The 22076-nt window shown below is 48.7% G+C and overlaps 8 protein-coding genes across 8 annotated transcripts; 6 read left to right on the top strand and 2 right to left on the bottom strand.

Annotated features, from left to right (window-relative positions):
- Nucleotides 1-912: 912 nt before the first annotated feature.
- AGABI2DRAFT_62578 (hypothetical protein) lies at nt 913-2031 on the bottom strand (the record flags this gene model as incomplete). Its single annotated transcript, XM_006454130.1, has 3 exons — nt 913-1560; nt 1618-1892; nt 1947-2031. 3 exons carry the CDS (start codon nt 2029-2031, stop codon nt 913-915), a joined length of 1008 nt encoding a protein of 335 aa, XP_006454193.1.
- Nucleotides 2032-2867: 836 nt separating this feature from the next.
- Nucleotides 2868-6154, top strand: AGABI2DRAFT_60607 (glycosyltransferase family 2 protein; the record flags this gene model as incomplete). Its single annotated transcript, XM_006454131.1, has 17 exons — nt 2868-3205; nt 3265-3406; nt 3465-3535; nt 3586-3740; nt 3792-3854; nt 3903-3942; nt 3992-4064; nt 4121-4156; nt 4208-4360; nt 4410-4480; nt 4538-4586; nt 4633-4761; nt 4814-4891; nt 4943-5223; nt 5277-5732; nt 5907-6017; nt 6085-6154. 17 exons carry the CDS (start codon nt 2868-2870, stop codon nt 6152-6154), a joined length of 2316 nt encoding a protein of 771 aa, XP_006454194.1.
- A 431-nt stretch (nt 6155-6585) lies between these two features.
- AGABI2DRAFT_113948 (hypothetical protein) lies at nt 6586-10705 on the bottom strand (the record flags this gene model as incomplete). Its single annotated transcript, XM_006454132.1, has 6 exons — nt 6586-8494; nt 8547-8579; nt 8638-8810; nt 8877-8951; nt 9011-9334; nt 9413-10705. The coding sequence occupies 6 exons, from the start codon at nt 10703-10705 to the stop codon at nt 6586-6588; spliced, it is 3807 nt and encodes a 1268-aa protein (XP_006454195.1).
- Nucleotides 10706-10714: 9 nt separating this feature from the next.
- Nucleotides 10715-12680, top strand: AGABI2DRAFT_189489 (hypothetical protein). Its single transcript, XM_006454909.1, has 3 exons — nt 10715-10975; nt 11038-11616; nt 11673-12680. The coding sequence occupies exons 1-3, from the start codon at nt 10828-10830 to the stop codon at nt 11942-11944; spliced, it is 999 nt and encodes a 332-aa protein (XP_006454972.1). The 5' UTR covers nt 10715-10827; the 3' UTR covers nt 11945-12680.
- A 1840-nt stretch (nt 12681-14520) lies between these two features.
- Nucleotides 14521-15900, top strand: AGABI2DRAFT_189490 (hypothetical protein). Its single transcript, XM_006454133.1, has 9 exons — nt 14521-14698; nt 14767-14797; nt 14853-14888; nt 14951-15021; nt 15083-15152; nt 15219-15319; nt 15389-15557; nt 15604-15682; nt 15739-15900. Exons 1-9 carry the CDS (start codon nt 14694-14696, stop codon nt 15753-15755), a joined length of 579 nt encoding a protein of 192 aa, XP_006454196.1. The 5' UTR covers nt 14521-14693; the 3' UTR covers nt 15756-15900.
- A 767-nt stretch (nt 15901-16667) lies between these two features.
- On the top strand, nt 16668-19362 carry AGABI2DRAFT_189491 (hypothetical protein). The gene is made up of 5 exons (XM_006454134.1): nt 16668-16735; nt 16783-17005; nt 17063-17495; nt 17549-17688; nt 17741-19362. Exons 2-5 carry the CDS (start codon nt 16849-16851, stop codon nt 17905-17907), a joined length of 897 nt encoding a protein of 298 aa, XP_006454197.1. The 5' UTR covers nt 16668-16735; nt 16783-16848; the 3' UTR covers nt 17908-19362.
- A 63-nt stretch (nt 19363-19425) lies between these two features.
- On the top strand, nt 19426-20133 carry AGABI2DRAFT_197056 (hypothetical protein). The gene is made up of 4 exons (XM_006454135.1): nt 19426-19516; nt 19572-19677; nt 19736-19822; nt 19880-20133. The coding sequence occupies exons 1-4, from the start codon at nt 19458-19460 to the stop codon at nt 19961-19963; spliced, it is 336 nt and encodes a 111-aa protein (XP_006454198.1). The 5' UTR covers nt 19426-19457; the 3' UTR covers nt 19964-20133.
- A 523-nt stretch (nt 20134-20656) lies between these two features.
- AGABI2DRAFT_189492 (hypothetical protein) lies at nt 20657-22040 on the top strand. The gene is made up of 8 exons (XM_006454136.1): nt 20657-20809; nt 20872-21001; nt 21052-21102; nt 21154-21162; nt 21211-21321; nt 21376-21464; nt 21519-21593; nt 21647-22040. The coding sequence occupies exons 1-8, from the start codon at nt 20700-20702 to the stop codon at nt 21966-21968; spliced, it is 897 nt and encodes a 298-aa protein (XP_006454199.1). The 5' UTR covers nt 20657-20699; the 3' UTR covers nt 21969-22040.
- The last annotated feature ends 36 nt before the right edge of the window (nt 22041-22076 follow it).

Below are 22076 nucleotides of genomic sequence, written 5' to 3' on the forward strand. Positions count from 1 at the left end.
CATAATTGTACAAAAACATTAGAGAGAGGGGATTGTTTTCTTGGGCCTAATTGTGAAATTTCCCTTGCAGAGTGCCAGCCAGACGCGACGCCCTCTCCCGTCCCTCTCGCCTTTGACGGTATGACATCAAAGTGGGGGATAGGAGGACAACAAAACGGTAGGAAACACGAAGAGAGAAGTAACAAAGCAATATCAGGAAAGGAACACGTGGCGCGTGAAGATCATGGAGAAGAGAGTGAGGGTTATGGTACTAATGGCACAAGAACTAATGAAGAAAAGGGGAATGAAGCGAGAAACTCTCCAGATCATAGAACACGGGCGCTATAATGGAATTAAGGAAGCAGGCAAGGAAAGGAGACTGAGGCAACCAACTCTCGCACTAGGTCGAACCAGCGGGCAGAGAGTGATCTGAAAAGAAACAGCGTCCGTATGAATCATAAAGTGAAGGGATACAAGCCGTGTCAACGTGTTGGGATATGATTGTCGCCTGTCATACCCTTGCATGTGCGCACCCAATATCGCAAAGGTGGGGGAAACTCGGAGGGCTATGGAACCTATAAAGACAAATGCTGCACCATCTCAAACCCAGAATGAACACCGGACGTGCCCTAACTGAGTCTTGTCCAGAACCTCACTTTCCCCAATGCCTTCGACCCATGCCATGGGACCGACACAACATTGAACACAATACCGAGCAAGAACTGCACCTGCCCTCCCATTGCTCGGTCACCCGGGACGCGCATACGAAATAGAGCCAAAAGACTTTACACCATCTACCAGAGTTCGGCCTCGCGGCCGCGAGTGGCACGTTGTTGTCCTACAGCGCCCGGAGCGGCTTGTTGAGCCTGGCGAGTGTGGGAACGAAGGCTGTTAACAAAATAAGATGATTGGTCGTGAAGGTAAACCTACTACTTACAGACGGTCACTGGCACGGTGATCTTCCTCCTCCTGGACGACTTTCCTGCGACCGGCAGTAGCCTTGGCGCTAGTGCCTGCAGCGTCATCCTGAGTGTTGCGCTGGACGCTCCAATCAAAGACGTAGTCGTATTGGTAGCCTTCACGAACAAAAAGGTCTCTGAAGAGCTTGCGGAGATAAGAATAGTCGGGCTTGTCGTCGAAACGAAGGGCGCGGGTGTAGTTCAAAAAAATACCGAATTCATTGGGGAAACCACGGCAGAGGAGGTCAGTGGGTGTGGTCATCTTTTTCTCCATGATGCGGTCATATTTTTGCTTCTTGGTGGCGGCTTTCAAACCCTGCCAGGGGAGGGCACCGCGGAGGAAATACATGAGGACGTAAGCGAGGGACTCGAGGTCGTCGCGACGGGCTTGCTCAACACCCAAATGGGTGTTGATAGAAGTGTAGCGAGCCGTACCGGTGAGATTCTTGTTCTCTCTGTAAGGGATATGGAGGTGGGTCTTCGGGTCACGGAATTTTTTCGCCAAACCAAAATCAATGACGTTGACTTGGTTGCCGCGCTTTCCGATGCCCATCAAAAAGTTATCGGGTTTGATGTCACGGTGGATAAAGTTGCGAGAGTGGATATATTCGATGCGGGAAATCTGGAGAGAAGGATGAGTGACGGAACGAGAGACCGAAAAAGGGTAGCAGCGGCATACCAATTGGTCAGCCAAGAGGAGGACGGTCTTGAGACTGAATTTGCGGTTGCAAAAGTTGAAGAGGTCCTCGAGGGAGGGCCCGAGCAAGTCGAGGACCATGGCGTTGTAGTCACATTCGGTACCGTACCAGCGAACAAAGGGAACGCCGACACCGCCGGCGAGAGTCTTGTAGACCTTGGACTCGTATTCGAGCTGGGGATGTTTAGCCTTGACTGACTCGAGTTTGATGGCAACCTCTTCCCCAGAAATAATGTTGATGCCGAGGTAGATGTCACCTAAGCGGGGAGAGGTAAGGTATTGAATTGGAGTGGCGGATAGAAAAGACCAACCAAAGGAGCCAGAACCAATTTTCTTGCCGAGTCTGTACTTGCCACCGACACGGAGATCGAGTCTATGGGTGGAGGTGTCGGCCATGGATGATGTTTAAAGAAGTGAACTGGGAAGAGAAGGGGGGGGTGAGCGTGCGAAGGGAGGAGAGGAGATGAGGGAGAGAGGAAGAAAGAGGAGAACAAAGAAGGTGGTTTTGAGAGTTGGGCTGGAGGACATGTGGATCAGATGCTGTCACATACGTAACAACAGGAGGATGGGGGAGTGTGAGAAGAAGAAGGAGGAGGAGGACTTACTGGGAAGAGAGCGAGAGCAGCAGCGGGGAGAGCGAAGGTGTGAGGCTTTAAAAGGTCAGGAGAGGTGGCAGACAAGGCACTGCGGAGTTTGAAGTTGATCGATGGATCCCCAGCGCCGTGGCCCACTGCGCCCGCGCCTGCCTCGCCCAGCGCACGCCGAATACATCTCTTTCTGCTCATGACTACGTCTGCACGACAGCGGACAGGCTCCGCCGTGGGCCAGAGCGGCTGCGAGTCAACCGGACTTGCGGGCACATGGCCCCATCTTCCATCATTTGATCAGCCAACCCAGCTCTCTTCCTTCCCAGCCCGCTCTTTTTGCCTCTTCTCACCCCGCCGCTCTTTTCCAACCCCATGGCTCACCGCCACAACGATCCTTATGGACGTAAGTCGACTGCCCCCGCTCTTACTTCCCCCGCTTCATGTCTCTCTGCAGAATACGTCCCGCCGCAGGCCGGCTACAACACAAAGTACCCTCACGACTATGACGACCAGTCGAACTGGGACGCAAAATCCTACCAGAGCAGTTACGCTGGCTCTCAGGCGCACCTCAATCCTACCGAGATGACCCAAGTCACTACATCCCAGCACCACATTCCCCCCGTCCCTTCCCTCCCGTATCACCCAATGTACCCGCCTCAGAACGCCGGCCTCAGGCCCCAGCAAACCGGCTGGTCCGATGCAAGGGATAAACTCCTCAAGAGAAGGTCTGTTCGCCAGGTCCAACTCTTCCAAGGCAATCTCGTTCTCGATGTCCCCGTCCCCGCTTCCATTATTCCTGCCGGTATGGGACACCTCGAAGAAATGTCCAAAATGAGATACACCGCCGCAACCTGCGACCCCGATGATTTCATGGCCTCCAAGTTCTCCCTTCGACCCTATCTATACAAGCGCCACACCGAGCTCTTCATCGTCATGACAATGTACAACGAGGACGAATTTTTATTTGTAAAAACTATGAACGCGTGCGTCCCATCATTAATATTTTTCTCTCTATTCATTCGCTTATCTTCTACCCCCAAAGCGTCATCAAAAACATTGCCCATCTTTGTGGCAGGAACCGCTCAAAGGTCTGGGGTCAAGAGGGCTGGAAAAAGGTGGTAGTTTGCGTCGTCTCCGATGGCCGGAGCAAGATCAACAAGCGCACTCTCCAAGTCCTCACTCTCGTGAGTTGGCCAGCATTCATACCAACATCTAGAACTAGTTATCCATCATTTTCATCAGATGGGCTGTTACCAGGAAGGCATAGCCAAAGATTCTGTCGGCGGCAAAGATGTCACAGCCCACATCTTTGAGTAGGTGTTATCATCCGTCCAACTCTTACGCCATCATCTGACATGATCAGATATACTTCAAACGTCGTTGTCACGGAAACAGGCGAGGTATCACAAGGCTCTTGTCCCGTCCAGGTTCTTTTCTGCCTCAAAGAGCAAAACAAGAAAAAGCTCAACAGCCATCGCTGGTTCTTCAACGCCTTTGGTCCTCTCATCAACCCTAATGGTATGTTCTTTCTCCTTGTTGATAGCCATTGTTTAAGCTGTATCTTGTCAGTTTGTGTTCTTCTCGATGTCGGTACCAAGCCAACGGGGACCTCTATCTATGAGCTCTGGAAGTGTAAGCCAATCTCACGTCCTAAATTATTTCTCTACTTATATGCAAAAGGTTTCGACAAGCATTCGGGTGTTGGTGGAGCTTGTGGAGAGTAAGCCTTTCGTTTTTCTCATTTTGCTTGTTGTCTAAGTAACGTCTAGAATCTGTGTCGATACAGGCCGTGGATGTGGTCTCTTACTGACGAGCCCCCTTGCTGCCTCGCAAAACTTTGAGGTATTTCTTTTGTATATCACGCGGGTTTATTCTGATCATCTCGATTTTTGTTCCAGTACAAAATTTCTAATATCCTCGATAAACCTTTGGAGGTACATTGTCAATCATCATCCCTCAAGTCTCACACTAAACATGTATTTTAGAGTGTTTTTGGCTACATCAGCGTTTTGCCCGGTGCATTTAGCGCTTACCGTTACAAAGCTCTTCAAAATGGTCCCGATGGGAAGGGGCCTCTGGCTTCTTACTTCAAGGGTGAGACTATGCATGGTGGCAATAGCTCAGCTGGACTCTTTGAGGTGACTTGAATTTACTTGCCGCTCTAAATATGATTCTTACTCGATGCAGCGAAACATGTACCTGGCCGAGGATCGTATCTTGTGCTTTGAAATTGTGACTAAAAAACGCGAAGCATGGACGTGAGTATCATACTCCATCTCGCCTCATACCGTTTTTAACTTGTGTCCATCGTGCAGTCTCAAATATGTCAAGAGTGCCAAGGCGTCGACTGATGTTCCGACCTCTGTGGGTTATCTTCCTCGTCATCTTATTGTCGCTGACTGTGTCGCAGGTCCCGGAATTCATCTCGCAGCGTCGCCGTTGGTTGAATGGATCCCTCTTTGCTTCAATCCACGCCACCGTATTCTTCTTCCGTATCTGGACATCTGGTCAAAACATCTTTCGAATGTTCCTCCTACAGGTAATTTGCAACACTAATCTTTCATTTTTCAATCTCAAACCCTATTTTTCAGTTCGAGTTCATCTACAATGCAATCCAACTTGTGTTCACATGGACTTCTCTGGCTAATTATTATCTGGCTTTCTTCTTTGTAAGTAACAATTGTTCTACCCGCCGCAGCTAAATTGTTAATGTCGCCTAGCTTGTTTCTTCTGCCACAGCCAATGCTAACTCTGACGCGTTCAATTTCCTCAGTCACGGCGCAGGGAAAGCTGTCTTTGAAATATTTCTCAACCTTTACATTGGTGTTATTTTCCTCGTCCTCGTCTGTTCCTTGGGAAACCGTCCCCAAGGTTCAAAATGGGCATACACATTTGCGATACTCATGTTTGGTCTGTGCAACATCATTGCGACTTGGTGTGCCATATATACGGTTTATAATGAAGTTCGCGATGACCTTCACAGCGTGGACCAGTTCCCTCAGTATGTTTCATTATTATTTCATACTCTCAACTGTCTAACCGCATTCTTCTTAGTGTGTTACTCCATAACTCCGACTTCCAACAAGTGTTCATTGCCGTTCTCGCCACATATGGTCTCTATTTCATCGGCTCTTTCATGCATTTTGAACCCTGGCACATGTTTACCTCGTTTGCGCAGTACTTGTTCTTCCTGCCATCCTACGTCAACATTCTCATGATGTATGCCATGTGTAATTTGCACGACGTCACATGGGGTACCAAGGGCGACAATGGAGCCGCGAAAGATTTAGGCGGCGCCAAGAAGATCAAGGGTGACGATGGAAAAGACATAATGGAAGTTGAATTGCCAACTGAGAAGGAGGATGTCGAACGCCTTTGGGCTGCTTCTAGAAGTGCACTCAAGGTCAAACAGCCTCAAGAGAAGGAGCATCGTGACGCTGCTACGAAACAAGCTGATCATGACAGAAACAGTCGAACAAATGTCGTTCTTGCTTGGGTCGGCACGAATATGTGAGTCGTGCTTTCTTTTTTTTTTGGGGTCATTACGTCTATGCGGTGCCTTGTATTATTTCACCCCAAATCGTGGTGTGTTGTCGGAGTTTTTTCCATTTTTTTCCCGACTGTTTCAGCGTCTGATGAAACTACAATGTGCTGATTGATGTTTTTTTTTTTTTTGATTGAAAGGTTATTGATTGTCGTCTTCACATCAACTGTATTCCAAGAATGGGTGGCTACTCACATAACCAAGCAAGGAAGCACATTCAACCCATATCTCACTTTCCTATTCTACGCTTTGTGAGTAATAAAACCGTGCTGTTTAGTATAGAGATGACTGACCAACTTGTCTTTGTGGTTTTTTCAGTGCCGGTCTGTCTGCAGTCCGCTTCTTGGGATCATTCTTATACCTTGTACTTCGACTCATTGGCTGCTAAGTTTTTCAGCATTCAACTGCCCCTATTAGTTTCAATCACTTTTTGTGTTTGATGTATTTTGTTTACTATACCCCGTTATAAAGGGAATTCTGCTTGTCCCAGTGATACGTAGTTCGAATTTTATAAATTATCTTGTGATCGACCCGATACTGGGATTTGAATGAAACAATTGTGCATTGAATAAGTAGCTAATAAATCGAGTGTAACGAGAACCAAGAACAAACCAATCTAAATTCCAATGATTCAAAACTAAAGAACCCATGAAAAAAAAGAGAATCATTTTTTACAAGACATGGGACGAAACCGTGAGCATGAGTGTATGTATGTATGTATGTAATATGTATGTATGATATCAAAAGCGTAATTAACCTCCACGTTTGAAAATAAGGGGCATGAGAAAGAACACGTAAAAACAACATAACTTAAAAAAGTTATTCATTCGTAGTAGTCAAATTCATGATATGCGGGTTCGTCATTTTCGGAGAAACGATTTCAAACGGCGATGCGTCAAAACTGGGTCTGGAATCCACCGAAGAACGTGAAGAAGTTATCGGATCAGGTGAAGGAGAGGTTTGTCGCCCAAGATTCTGTCTATGTGAAGTAGGTGAAGAATCGATAGAAGATACCATCAATCCCGATCCTCCGGACACTTGACCATCATGGTCTGGACTCAACGCCAATCCATTCTTGCCAATCAGTAGACTATTGTTTTGTATTTGCGGGCTTGGTGGTATTTCGTTAGAAGTCGTAAAAGATCTCGTAGATTGGAAACTTGGCTTTCGAGATCGACTAATGCTAGAAGAAGGTAAATGCATTCTATCAGTGTTGGCCCTAGATTCCGAAGGTACCGGGCTATTCGAGAGTGGGAGTGGCGGCGTTTTGGGTGACTTCTGGGATGTCTTTAGTATGGACCTGCGTACAGGTTTTTCCTTGTCCGAATATGGTGAAGGCAATCCCTGGGATTGTTGCCATACGTCGCTCGCTTGACGGGACTGCATACGCAGCGCAGGCGGAGAAACAGGACGAGGTGAATATCGGGGGGAAGACGGCTTATGTATGGGATAAGGAGACTCTTGGTCAAAATGGAACTTGTTCATAGACGAACCACCTGGTTCGGGTAGCCTTTGAGAAGGAATTATCGGCGACACGTTTGTTTTCCGACCCCCATAAGAAGGCAGTTGCAAACCTGGCATAAGACTTTCAGGGTGATCGGACAATGAAGTAGGTACAGGGTATCCCTCGGGATTCGGAAGCGAAGGGGATGGTGAGAGCCCTTCTAGAATAGGGGTCTGAGGAATCTGAAGTCCCTGCTTCGAATGGGGTGGTATAACTTTATTCTGACCATTTGGTCCGTTGGTTCGGTCTTGCGACGGAACATATTGGTCTTGCAATGTAGTATGTGGAGCTGGAAACCTAGAATGGTCTTGTGACACCCGAGCGGGTGCCAAGGAAAGGGACTGATTCCGCTCAGTGGACAAGGCTCTGAAATTTGACGGAGGTGTCGGAACCGTAACATCAGGGAAATCCATCGTCTCCTCTGAAGGACGTTCAGGCCGCGTCGGTGTTTGTGGCGAACTACGACCAGATATATTCAGGTTGGTTGAAATCTTCGGCACCGGAACATCAGGAAGATCCATCGTCTCCCGTGATGGACGTTCAGGGCGCAGCGGTGGAACTGGGGGAGAACCACGCCCAGAAATACTCGAATTTATTGATGCATTGCTTGGATTCGATCGATGATTGCTCCTTCTCCAGAGCTTCTTAATGCTCCGCACAGTCATCAAAGAGGCTTTCATACTCGGCTTGACTGCAGGTATACCCTCATCTCCAATGATAGTGATTGAGTCAGCAGAAAAACGGCTCGTGGCGCTCCAACGACTTTTTTCTAGAGAACCTGAAATGGTTTCATCCTCCGCAACAGATTCTAAAGGCCTGGACCCCTGACCACGTGTCCCTTGATACGATGAGTTTGAGTTATGACCACGAATCGTCGACTCGGCCGGAGCGGATGATGGATATCGCGCGAAAGGATCAGGAGACAGCGGAACAATTGGAGAATCCGCAGTAGAACTTGATACAGGATCGGATGATTTAGCTAATGCCGGGTATTCTTCTTCTAATTCTTGTTTCCTTCGCTCTGTCTCCGCAGAAATTGCATTAGAGGATGTTGAGATGAAGGAACGGGGAGCAGAAGTAGTGACTCCATTCAAGGCAAGTCTAGGAGGAGAGGGTGGCTCGTCTACCCCGTTCGAACTTCCAGATACACGACTCTCTCGGATCGAGGAGAAGGGAACGGCAGGCCATGCCGTCGATGTGACACCTGCACTAGAGGTCCGAGGACTGGGAATGGGATGGATAAGTTTTTATTCCGGTCGACCCATACGTGACTTACGGCCCTTGTACCCGATCCGGATGACTGAGCGCACTACTTAAGAGAAATATTACTGAAAAGATCTAATTAATGAATATTGTTATAGACTCACGGAATGTTGTTTGTGTCATCTGAAACCCGGAAAGAGGGAGAAGTATAATAATCAGCATTTAACATCCCGGGTGAAGGTAAAGGCGAATTAGAACTTGGCATCCTGGGGGATAAGAGGGAATTGTCTCCTTCTAGTTCTGATTTGAGTATCCGAGGAGAAAGTTGAGCCATGGTCTATGGAAAAAAACACCGCGAATTCAGATGAAACAATCGAACTGTGAAAGAGTACAATTGACATACCCGTTCAATTTCGTCAAGCTGTGCCCTGAACAAGAATTGACTGCGGCGGCGATCGTTCGGGTCGTTCTCATCAAACTACCTCAAGCTCAGTACAGATATTCCCAAGCGGAGTGCAATCTAAAAAAACAACGCACGTCTTCTGTTGAATCACCAAACTCCAATTCATCACCGAAGGCATCAGCTTGCTTCTCAAGTTCGACTGAACTCTGAGCACGGATATACTGATCATGCAACTCCTCTGAGGTTTCTCCCTCCGAGTACCCTGTCAGAGGAGACTTTTTGGGTGAAGAGTCACTGTTGAGATAGGCGAGGCCTACACTTCCAGCACTACCGGGCCAAGGACTAGACTCCGAAGGTACTACAAGGTCATTAATAGCATCCTTGGGTGGAAGAACGAGAGGCGGCGGAACATGTCCATGTCGTTTGGCTGTATGCATTGAAGACGACGAGCGATTCGACTGAGGTAGTGACAGATCAATGGAAGGAACAGTTAGAAGAGAACCTGTATGAGACACCTGCTGAAGCAATTCGCGTACCTCCTCTTCTTCGAAGGAGCGGGGCTCTTGTAAATCATCGTCATCCAAGCCGCTTAGGTCTGCCGCTGTGAGTGCAAGACCGACGGCGCCCGAATCTGACTCTCTCTTGCGACCGACGGTTGCTCGAATGTCTGCCCAAGTATCAGCATCAGTGCCAAAGACATCCGCCAATGGATCTTTTTCACGAGTGAAGGTAGTATGACACTCCTCATTGTTTTGGTAATCCAGTGGGTCTTCGCCGTCAGAGAGCTGCTGATAGCCTGTAATTTCAACCTGTTCAATGGGTGTATACCCGCCATCCACTGGCGACGCGAACATTGAGAGGGGACTGGCAGTTCGTTGCTGACTTATGATCAATTGAATTGGTGGTTGGCGAGCATGATCCTCCGCGTCTTCTTCATGAGTGCTTTGCCGTCTCGTTGACCTACTTTCCGCTCGCTTGGCGTGGTTCGCCTTCCGACTCCTCAACCAGGGTTCGTACCAAACAGCCTTTCGGCGATCAATGTCGAACTCTACTTTTGCGAGAATGGGAATCAATGATGGAGAGTGGAGGCCGGGGAGATCAAGATATTGGGCTTTTAGCTGAGCACCAAAGGCATTGGACGCGGCAGAAGTATCTGGTGTCTCGGGGTCGCCTTGGGAAGAGCCAGGGATGGACTTGGAGAGGGATGGTGGATCAGACACGGAAGAAGGGGTGGATGGAGAAGTCGCGTTGAAGACGGGTGGAGGGGTCTCGCCCGTGGGTGTGGACGCGAACGGACGGAGACTGGTGGGCAGATGAGGAGTCGAGCGGGAAGCCGGGGCGGTTCTCAGGCTGAGGAGTCCCGGGGTAGGAGGGCGGGAGTCGTCGCGGTGCTCGACCTGTAAGACTCTTGTCCATAGATGTTTCCAAATATCATCAGAAAGAAGAGGACCGGGCTCCTCGGACGGCTGCGTGATCAGGTAGAGGACGAGGCCCACGCTGCTGGGCAGGGCATATTCTTTCGCGATTGCGGCGAGCTGCGACTGGAACGAGGCATGGACGGGGACGAGGATGCCGCGGCGAAAATGGGTGTGGTAGCCGGACGGCGAGGACGGCGGGGGGTCGGAGGGGAAGGCGAGCGGCGGGAGGACGTGGAGGAGGAACTTGGAGGTGGCCGGCGGGGCGGAGGGCGTCGGCGCGCGGCGGCATGGATCGGGGGACGCGGCGGGGACGGCAACGCCGAGGGCATTAGCGAGTTTTGCGAGTCTGTGCGGGGGGAGGGGCGCCTTGGGGAGGGGCCAGGCGTGGACGGGGACATCGGCCTGGGACATGAGACGGACCGGAAAGCGGAGAAGAACAAGGCAGAGTCCGGCGTTCAACAAGTTTCTTCCCGCCGCCTTCCTTTTCCAGGCTCTCGTTCTGCCTCAGTCCTCCGCCTCTCTCTCTTTTCGCCATGGACCAACATCCCATGCAAGACGACTCTTCGATTCCACCGCCGACATACGGTTTCTATCCAACAGAGCAGGACCCTTCCTCCTACAACATGTCTGCGTACAATGGACACATGCCCTACCACGTCGTTCACCCCAACCCTCCGCAACGTGTGTTTCTTTCATTCTCGCCAACTCGTGCCCGCGATCTGATTGTCTTTTCTTTCATACAGGCCAGCAGCAGCTCGTCTCAGACCTGCAGCCAGCAGGGTTGCATCCATACCCCAACATTCCTCTGATACCTCATCAATTTCACCACGCCAACGTGTATTCGTCCTCGCCGCCTCATGGCTCCCTGCCCCTTTCAAATTCTCCCCCACCCCCTTCCCCACCCGAGATGTATGATCCTCTCTCCCCACCTATATCCGGATCAGACACCTCGGCGGACGGACTTTACCACCACTCCAACCACTCAAACAGCAGCAGCATCAACTCTCCCGCACCCTCTCGAGCAAACTCTCTTGTCCACCGCACCAACGTCAGGTACAACCCTACCCCTTCTCCCACCAGCTCATCCGGTCGACGCCGCAGCCGCTCTCGCGATTCCGACGAAGAAGATCCCATGGGTCTCGCAGCCTACAACCACCCCGCCGTTGAAAACCTTGCCCACACTCGCAAAGAGGCTACCCGCAGACAGAGAATCGAGGCAGAACAGCGCAGACGAGACGAGTTGCGCGACGGCTACGCCAAACTAAAGGACGCCCTCCCTGTTTCCAACCAGAAAAGCAGCAAGGTTTCTCTTTTAGAGCGAGGTAGGTTCACCCCTACCTTTCCATGTCTATTCTCTCAAGTGTTCCATTTCTTCTAGCCACCAATCATATTATGCTCTTAGAAAAGACAAACCAAGATCTCAAAGCTCGTATAAATGCACTCGAGCAAGAAATGGCCAGGCTACGGGGTATCAACGAAAAAATATCCCTTGGAAGTACGGACCTCGTTCCTTCTGTCTTCGAAGGCAAGACTTTGGCCGTCACAGATGCTTCAGCGCTTACTCCACCCGCGTCTGCCCATGTCAAGCTCCAGCTATCAACACCAGAGCGTCCCAGCTCTGCCGTTCCCTCAGAGCATGAACAGTTGTAACTACATATCGCCACTCATTTATTCACCTTCCCAACTTTCTTTCCTCAAACCACATCGCATTATAACCGACTTCATTCTTTTTCCCTACCTCTATTTTCTCGGCATCTTGGGACATTTATTTGCAGGCTTCTACGTGCTACGCGGGAAAGGTCGCTCCTCATGCTTCCGCGGGTACACTGTATCTCATCTACCGCGGCGAGTGCCTAGGCCCCTTGTAATCTGACCCCCGGAAAACTGCAGCGTGGCGTACTGGCGTCACATGCTATCGTCTTGATCGATGATCACAGTTGTGTGGCCTGCTGTAGTGGGAAGCAGATTCCTGGCGAATCTCTTCTCCAATCTTTTTCCGTCTAATCCAGCGCTTTTTCCCCCATTCCTATTTTCTACTTCACATTCAATCTCTTCTTCATTGGGCACATGGCTTCTCAGAACTTTTGCTTCCGTCCTATCGTGACATTGAAATTCCTAACGAACACCACGACTCACCCGCTTTTGCCTGCATCAACGACTGATCCTTCACCCTCTTATTCGAGGACATGGTGATGTTAGGCGTCGCCGACTACATTTGGTTTATCACTCTCCTCATGACTTGAAAGAGAAAAACATCGCAGACGCTTGGAGACGCGACGATGAATATGACTCTCATTGCTTTCCTTGTCATTTTTGATACATTGGACCTTCATTTACACAGCATGTATTTTACACGCATTATTTGATTTTCTTTGCAATCTCGTTCAAAGCTTCTTTGACCGTAACTATTCACAGTGAAGGTTATTTCCAACTTCTTGTTGATAAACTATCGGTCCCTTTCTCTCATCCCCTCTTCCGACATGGGCGATAGGATGAACTCTACACCCATTCCAGACTCAATATCGATGGATTGCATCATACACGTGTGGGGCACGTTTCAAAGGAAAAAAGGGATAGAATTTTTGATGTCATCAAATGTTCAATGGCGGGATAAGTTTGGCAATGACTTCCTATAAGCGCTCGTTCGACCGCGAAACACGCGCGAGACAGCCGAACTTACCAGTCCAAAAGTTTCATGATATATTCGGTGCCCGTGGGTAATGTGATAACTCATGGGCCCTCATGGAAAATAGCTCATGAGATTATGAGTGGCTCGTACGCTTTAGTGATGGCGGAAGAGCGTAAAGAAGGAAGGGAAACGTTTAGTTTTGGAAGGTGCCCTATAAATTCAATGACATGACGTTCATTGGCTTCTTGAGCTGATATGCCAATCAGTATATTCAACGAGTCAAGTCGTCTACCCCAGCAAAAAGTCAAAGAAAAAGAAAAAGAAAAGAAAACACGCTGAAACGCGATTTTACTACGTTCGCACTTCTCTAAAGTGCTCCGGATCGAACGAGGATAAACATCAGTGAGAGCCTCGTTGAAACCTGCATGCACAAAGATTTGACTATTAATTAGAGCATCAATGAATCCGCGAGCCAAAACATGAAAGATTCTCTTGTTTCTTTTCATGGTAATACTATGATGCGAGACAGTTTCGCGATGTGGCGTAGTGATATGAAGTATGTATCCAGCTTTGCATGTCAGCCGATGAACTTCAGTTTATAGTCTAGCGAGCCTGGACTTCCGGATCTATTTCTGGGGCCCTACAAGCGTTATTATGGCTGTCAGACTAAACATTTGTAAGAGAAGGAACCCAAAGCGAAATCAAACTTCATTGACCACCCTGCGCACCAATCCTCTTGGTTTTGACAAGTATCTCATCTTTGGGAATGAAGTCATAGAATGCTATTGATTATAATAGCAGGCGTTACAATGGATTCTACTCGTAGGTCGGCCATTATAAGTTGTATTGCAGGCACACTTTATGCAAGAAGCGCCGGAACGAGCTGTGTTCTTGGCACAATGTTGATATGTGTAAATAACAGTAATAGATTGCTTACACGATGAGACGATAGACGAACATCGATCAGCTAAACAGCAGTTCTTGAATGGAAGGTTTGGGAAGAACTTTCCCAGAACCGTGGCTGCGGTACCAGTTGGCTATTTCTGAACAATTTCTGACAGTAATACTTCCCGAAGATGAGCCAAAAGGGGATATGCGACGAGCCAATCCTCCTGCCAGCTTGTCGATTCGGTTCCAAATCCGATAGCCCAAACTCTTGACCTTAATGAGTCTTTCTATATGGAATAGCTCATATATGGACCTGAACCAGAGATGAGGTCGTGGTAGCTGCTTTCAATGAAATGACCTCGACGATGAGAATCAAGACGTTAAGCTTGATGGGAGCCGGAAATCGATGCTGGCATAGGTATGCGCTCATAGAGAACTAGAACCGAGCTTCATTCACTGCTTGATGTTATTCCTCATTATCAGGAAACAAGGTTCGGCACTTGCATTCTGAAACGTGCTGTTTTGAACTTGAAAATCGGATATCCCACGGATGATTCGCGCAAAGCCCTTATTGGACGTATCGGCTGACTGTGGCGACATACGTCTTGTAGATCCTGTGTAGATCTCGACCTGCGTTGAAGTGATCATAAAGCCCGTCATATTCGCAGCGGGGTGTCACATGGGTAGTGTTACGTCACGGACTAGATTGGTCGCAGAGCAACGACAAGGACTTGTCTCCACCTCTGTCAAACCATTGGCGACGATTGCTGCAGGAGCAGCGCAGCATCTATTGACCACGAATATACCCACTATTAAACATTGTATACGCTCTCTTAACCGTTTGATACTCCGCTATAAGTTTTTCATCATCTCGGATCTGCAATGTGGTCAGTGAAATCACGCATCTTTCTCCAATCTGGGCTGGTTTTCAACAGCATTGTAATTGCATCTATAGGTGCGATAACTGTCTTCTCGTTCTTCCCCTCGTACGTATTCCAGATTCCGCGGAACAGATGGATTAATTCTGATGTTCCCTTCCAGAGAGCTGGTGCTATTGCCTGGGCTGTAGCCATCGCTGTGCGTGTCGAGCGTTTTCGCTGAAACGACCGGTTCTTTGATGCAGGGAAAACGGTGATTAGGTTTACAGCATGGTGGGGGGTATCTTCCTCTTGTTACGAGGCCAGTTTTTCTTTTTCTTCTTTCCGGAATGGTGAGGGTTATTGTGCCGTCGGTGCTCACTTTGCACTCTTTTGATCACCTTCCGAATATAGGCAAATCTACGGTGGCATCGGCATCGGCGTCGCTGTAGGTGCAATATTGACGATCCTGGCACTCTCCAATGTCAGTCCTCCATGACGTTTGGAAACATCGGAGTATACCATCAATAACTGTTTGATAATTCATTAGCGGTCATATATCTGGATTCGGGTGAACAAATTCATCTGGCCGTTCATAATTGTCATATGCGCTATTCGAGCCATCATCATGATTGTTCAATTACAACGAGGGTACGCGGACTTCCTTTCGGACTTTTTGGATCCTCTCCGATGACGTTCATATGGTGTTCTGTTCCACAGAAAAGACAAGATCCAATGGGAATGTGATAACGGAGGCCAGCTTTGGACTGAGTCGGTTGAGGCTGGATATGCTACGCCTTCTTCCATTCCCACCGGCTTCTGCGCCACCGGCTTTTCTAGCCTTAACGTTGCTTTTATTGCTGGCCTTTGCATCGACCTTGTCTTCCAGGTGAGAGGAGCTGTTTGTTCCGTGCATCGATATTCATTAGGTTTAGATTTACATGTTCTTCTTGGTCTGGCGATTCTCGAAGCGGCTCGAGCACTATTCTAGTATGAAGGGGCCATTCTATGGAGGTACGTGTATCGGGCCATTCGATGGGAAGTTTGACACAGATAGATGACCTCCTTAGGGTACTATAAGGGATGAACAGATTATTGGCCACCGATTTCGGACACATCTTTCTTTTCGCTTCGCTTGTTATCTAGTTTGTGGATGAATTATTCCGACGACCCTTATGACTTGTAACGAACGACCTTCACGTACAGAATGATGATTTATTCCGGTTTTTGTTTGGAAAAGATGAAGTTGACGATGTCACACCAGAAGTGTGTTGGGTCCGCTTTGAATCCACGGACTGAATGCAATCACAACAGGATCGCTTGCACCACTGCGCATGAAACCGGACCAATATGGTATTTGGAGGCCAGATTTAGTGCTGATACGGGAAGATTTTGTCTGATATTAAAAAAACGTTGCGGGTGAGAAACAAATTGCTGTGTCTGGTGAGCAAGCACAAGCCCCATTGGGAGGTCACAGATGATGGTATGTTCCTAGTTTGGGAAACGAACCGAGAACAAGGGCTCGCAGGCTGACCGAAGAACCTCGGAAACCGGATCTTGATAGGTGATAAGTGATTCAAATGTAAACGGCACAATTAGACGTCAAACGGAGTCCGGTACGAGGGAGCGCTGGTGGCCCGAAATTGCTCAGAAGAAATCGGCTGAGAGGTTGGGAGAAACTGGAGCCAGTGGGTCAGGCGAGAAGCCATGGGTAAGGGCTGAGAGCTCTCGTAAGCGCAGGGGGAGGAGGGAAGACGGGGAGGAGGGGAGCTGAAAGCCCAGCCAGGGCGCTGGGGTGGCGTTCCAGCGTTCTGCCGCAAAGATGATGGTGCCGAGCGGAGGCAGTTGTTTCTAAAAGCTAGACAGGTCAAGACTGAATAAGATTTGGGAACGGCGAAAGCTGGAATCGCCGGTGCAGCCTCATGGCGCGCGGAGTCTGAATCCATCGGCCCAAAGTAATGCTTATATAACTCCCCTCATTCCCTTCCTTCCCCTCCATCCCTCCTCCCGCCTCTTTTCCCCTCTCCGTCCCGTCAGGTTCCTTCAGCTATCTTCCACGAGCCCAAAGTGTGTTTGCCCCTTTCCCTTCTTTCCTTATCTCATCCGTCCCACAGCTCCCTAGCTCGTTTCTGGTCTTTTGTTTCTCTTTGTTCTTTTTTTTTCTTTCAAGTCTCTTCAGCATGTCTTCCTCCCAACTTCTGTCTCTCGACTTTGAGACCAAGGCCCCGTCCTACATGGACTCCATGGACCCCTCTTTTTCCTACATGGAAAACGGTGGCCTCGAGTATCTCCAGTACCCTCCCCAGTCTCCTACTACCTTCGAGCTCTCTGTTGGTCGTGAGTGCTGTTTCTCAATAATCGGTTTGTATCTCCCACTGAGCCTTTTTGTTTTAGTTCCATCTTCCTCACCCCTCGCATTTAACAATGCATTGACTCTGTCAGGGGAATATACATACTCGCCTTCTTTCAATACTGCGTCTCCGGAACGTTCATATACACCTCCCGAGGGACCCAGCCTCTCTCCTCCCGCTCTGTCGTACAATCTCAGTGGCGGTGATGTTGTCCCAGAGGTACCCTCAGGCCGGCATTCACGCAACAGTAGCGCTGGCTCTGCCGCCGGCGTTTCTTATGCCGCCACTGTTCCGCGCTCTCACCGTTTCAACCCTATCGGTGTTGCCGCCAACCGCCCTACACTTAGAGCCCGCAGAAGAAGCAGCAAGACCTCCGACGATGGCCACATTGAAGCAGCTGGCCTCGACGCCGAGGAAGAAGACGACGAGGAATTCCAACCGCCACCTCTTGCCAACAGTCAGGCTAACAATGATGCGTATGTCTCCTTGTTCTTTATTTCATTTGTTATGTGTTAATAAGTGACTGTAGGCGTCGCGAAACTATCAGGAAGCAACGCATCGAGTCTGAGCAAAGGAGACGTGACGAGCTTCGCGATGGGTACACTCGCCTCAAAGAAAACCTCCCTACCTCCAACCAGAAGTCAAGCAAAGTCTCGCTGCTTGATCGAGGTTAGTATTGCATAACTATTATGCTTGGCGACGCTAACGTGAGATTTTCTAGCTACCAGTCACATCAGGTATCTTGAAACTGTCAAGGAGCAGCTCGAGATGAGGTTGAAGGCTGCTGAAACCGAAGTCCACCGACTCCGTGGCTTAAATGAGACTCTCATGCTAAATTCAGCCCAACGTCAGATTGCTGGTCCTTCCAGCCTCGCTTCTCAATTCTGATTGCCATGCAATTCTGTCGTTGCCGGTCCGGGAAAAAAGAACGAACGACCAAAAACATACTCGATCCCGTCCCGTCAATACCTCGAGTTTCACGATTATCTGCCGGAGCAGATAGCTGTACATTTATGACATGGACTATCACGCTAATCATCAACGCTATCACTCATGTTTCTCTCGCATTGTTTCTCGCTCATCATCATCATCATCCATCGCTATCTTACATGTGGTCTGGGCTTGGTGTGCCCGTGGTACACCACAAGCTTATTTGCGAAGTTTCTTTTGTAGCTGTGCTACACGCTCGGTTTGCTGGCTGCGCCCTACTGGTCAGTGGCCAGTTCTCGCTTGAATGCTAGCCAAATCGATCGGAAGATCTCGGTTCGCTATGACTGCAATGATGGGTACCAGGATGTGGTTGATACTTTCTTGGGGCGCGATACTGTCACAAGACCCGAGGTTGCTTGAAACGTGCTGCTCCCTCTATGAGCGCGAGCGCCGTTTCGCCCTATGGTTCTGTCTTGTTCTCCTTTCCTTCTTCGTCGCTTGCCCCTTGACTGTGTCCCCATTCTTTACACCCCATCTCGTGCTTGAGGCGTACGACCACTTAATTGTGGTGACGTGCCTCGCGCGGCCAATACATCGGCATTGTTATGTCTTGCATATCTGATTGATCTCGAGTCTCGCATATCCAACACTAGTTTGAAGACCTACAGCCCTCTGGATCTGACCTTCCGTTGGATAGTTTGGATATCTAATGCTCAATATTTTATTGTGATTTATCTCACCTGGTCTCACTCCTCTCACCTACATTTTTACCCTTTGAAACGCCTTCAACGTTGCAAACTACTACTACTCCATTGACTCCTCATCTCGTTCATTTTTTTCAGATACTCCCGGTTACGGTGCTTGCGCACTTTGTGCGCGACTTTGGGAGACTGGTATCGGTTAACGATCAAGTTCATCCTCGCGATTAGAGAGCCTTACCTGATCAGCTTTGACCTGTTTTGCCGGCTCTAACAACAAAATTTGGCTACGGGCCACCACTCCTCGTTCTGCTGGCATGCATGGCTAGTCCATTCGCCCGTTCGAGTTGTGTTGTTGCTGTGCCGAGTTTCTGTATGTTATCACCGCTACTCAGTGTCGGCTTTTCACGGTAAGTTCAAGCTCGATGCTTCTCCCAGTCTAACACCGCTTGCGGTGGTCGGTTGGTTGAGATGGTCTCTCTTTTCTTCGAACTTGGTTTGCTTCGTCCGATTTCATGCACGGTCATATATCTCCTTGCTGTTACTGGTTGAGTTTCCCTCGATCACATACTTTTTTATATACTTTTTTTTGTTGCCAGCTTCATATTGCGTGTCTTCTTTTTTTTCACTGTCTTGTACGAGGTTCTATTGTTCATAGTTGTATGTAGGATCAGTCGTATTTCACAAATACAGTGGAAACCCTTTTTATCTTTTCTTTACATGACGTGATCAAGTCATCTGCTACGGATCATACCTTTCTTCATCAAAAAGTTGTCATCAATCTGCACCCTCTGACTCTATCCATCGAGAATGGCCGAGCTCGCTACAATTCAGAAACAGCTAAAGATCAAAGCTGGTGTTGTCCAACGGTGAGGGGACATACCACGATTAGTCGTATATGCGAAGATTGACACTTGGGTGAAGGTATAACAAGGAGATGACGCTCTATCGCAAAGAAGTTGTAGATTTGGGAGGGAAATTGACTCGACTTGTCGCTGATGGTACAGAAGAATGGGATATCAAGAATATGGTATATCTTTCCGATTTGGCGTTTTATTCTGCTACTCTGATGACGGTTACAAACGTAGAAACGGATGATTGAAGAGTCGGAGAAAATGATCCTCGACACAGAAACTAAACTTGATAAGGCGAAGGGAGAATTGAAGGACCTCGTGGTCAGTTTTCCTTCGTCTCGACACAAATTCACTCTGACCAGATATCTCGTACGACAGAAACGAGTGGAGGGTACACCAGGAGTGGCAGCAAGCGATGAATTTGTTAAGGCACAAGGCATTGTTACCGAAGATACGGCATAGTTTTCGTCTTACATGTTCCATCAGACTGAGCCTTTCTATTGTAAGGATGCATGCTGCGCTTCTGCCAATCCCGTATCTCGCGAATTTTCTTTTAGCCGCCTCAGTGCCTCCAAAATACCCTTCCATGCATCCCTTTCAACCCTCTCTTCTTGCAAACCGCGGTTCACGCGCGAATTTCCGTCTGTTTCAGGTGGGAGACCGACACCAAGAGAAGGCGGGATGAAACTGGGTTGCGGGGCATTGATCGCTGAGGGTGCTATGCGAGAATGTCGGATATGCGCTAATGATGATCGCAAAGCGACTTGGACGGCCTACGCGGTTGTCATGAGCTCCGGCTAGGATAAGAGCAATGGACTAACGTCAAGGCGTTCAAAATATTCGCTGACTTCGAGAACGAATTGTTCGGACCGTTCTTCACCCGGTGGAAGGTTGTCCTCCGGCGTGTCTGTTTGGGGAAGGGAGAGAAGGGAGATGGAGGAGGCCGCGAGCGAGAGGAGGCGGGTGATGTCCTGGAGGTGAGTGTTGGCAATGCTACGGGAAGGCTAGGACGGTTGTATACCTTTTCTACCTGACCGAGAGCATAAATCTGCCGAGCAGTTCGACTAGTGGTCCATATCGGGTCGATATTGGATGGCTGCTCGTGGTCCATCCCCGAGGTCGTTGATGACGTAACCCCTCCTCCGTTTATAAGCGCAAGTGAGCACTACTCCCCTACCCAGGTTTGACTTCAACCAGCATGGCCAATCCAACCCAGCAAGACACTTTGCACAAGTTCCGTCAGCAATTGTTTGAAGATGGTATCCTGCAAGACGGAGACACCATTGGCACGGACGACGAAACTCTTCTGTAAGCCTCTGAATCGCTCTAATTACGTCATGTTCCTAATCTTATTGATGTCACATTTGCAGGAGATTTCTTCATGCCCGCAGTTTCGATATAGCTCTAAGCAAAAAAATGTTTGCTGATTGCCAGCATTGGAGAAAGACCGTGCAAGGCGTTGGTATTGACAGAATATACAGTCAAACCGATCCATTTGACGTGAGGCCTAATATCCGCTTTTCCGTCCGCTTTTACTCAGACCCTTTCAGTACCCAGAACGGGAAACCGTCTTTAAGTTTTGGCAAATGTGGTTTCACAAGGTGCGTACGAAAGCAAATTAATATCCACAGCGAAGCTCAAAGACTGTGTAGACAGACAAGGTATTTACAGCATGACGTGGTTTGGCGGCAAGCTAAACATCGAGACAGCAAGGACGGCCCATCAACGTGCAGATCCTTGGAAAAATGGATCTATCCAAGCTTTACAAAGTTTGCACACCAAAACGACATTGGGAGACGGTACTAGCTAACGCAGAATGCGTTCGCATTTCAATATTTTCTCTCTCGGACATCTACTAATACAGATTCATTTAGCTTCCGCGAGAAGTACTTCCGGCTGCATCACGCGTTGCCGGTAGACACATTGGCACTACGCTTGTCATAGTTGATCTCAAAGGCTTTAGGTAACCCGATCTCATCTTCTCATCTTCGTCCGCTGAGTCGCTTGAATGTTGTAGTCTGAGTCAATTTTGGCAAGCAAAATCAATTGCTCGGGATTCTTTCCAAATGTCGCAAGACTTTTATCCTGAGACGTAAGTCTCGTTCCTTCCACAATACCCGATCCTCTTCATATTCACTACAATAGAATGGGGGAGCTCGTCATTATCAACGCGCCTTCTTCGTTCACTATCATATGGAACGTGATCAAACCTTGGTTAGCAAGGGATACCGCGCAGAAGGTCAGTATCTATGGGAAGGACTATCAAAAGGCATTGTTAGATCTTGTGGATGCTGAATCACTCCCGGCTTCACTGGGAGGTAAATGTACTTGTAAGGATTTAGGTGGATGTGAGTTTAGTGGTGCAGGTCCTTGGTTGGATGGGAGAAAGGGATGGGGCCCACGGTCAAAGGCTAGGCTAGAGGAGGCGAACTCAGAAGTAATGTCGAGCGGAGCTGCGAAGTTATAATGTAACACGCTTGTATTTAACATATAGAGAAGATTTTAATAGGTTGATCTACATTTGGTATTCGAGATGCTCAAATACAACTGTGTGCTGTGGTCTCAGACCTGTCAT

The sequence above is a fragment of the Agaricus bisporus genome (assembly GCF_000300575.1).
Source record: "Agaricus bisporus var. bisporus H97 unplaced genomic scaffold AGABI2scaffold_1, whole genome shotgun sequence".
In the NCBI taxonomy this organism is placed as follows: domain Eukaryota; kingdom Fungi; phylum Basidiomycota; class Agaricomycetes; order Agaricales; family Agaricaceae; genus Agaricus; species Agaricus bisporus.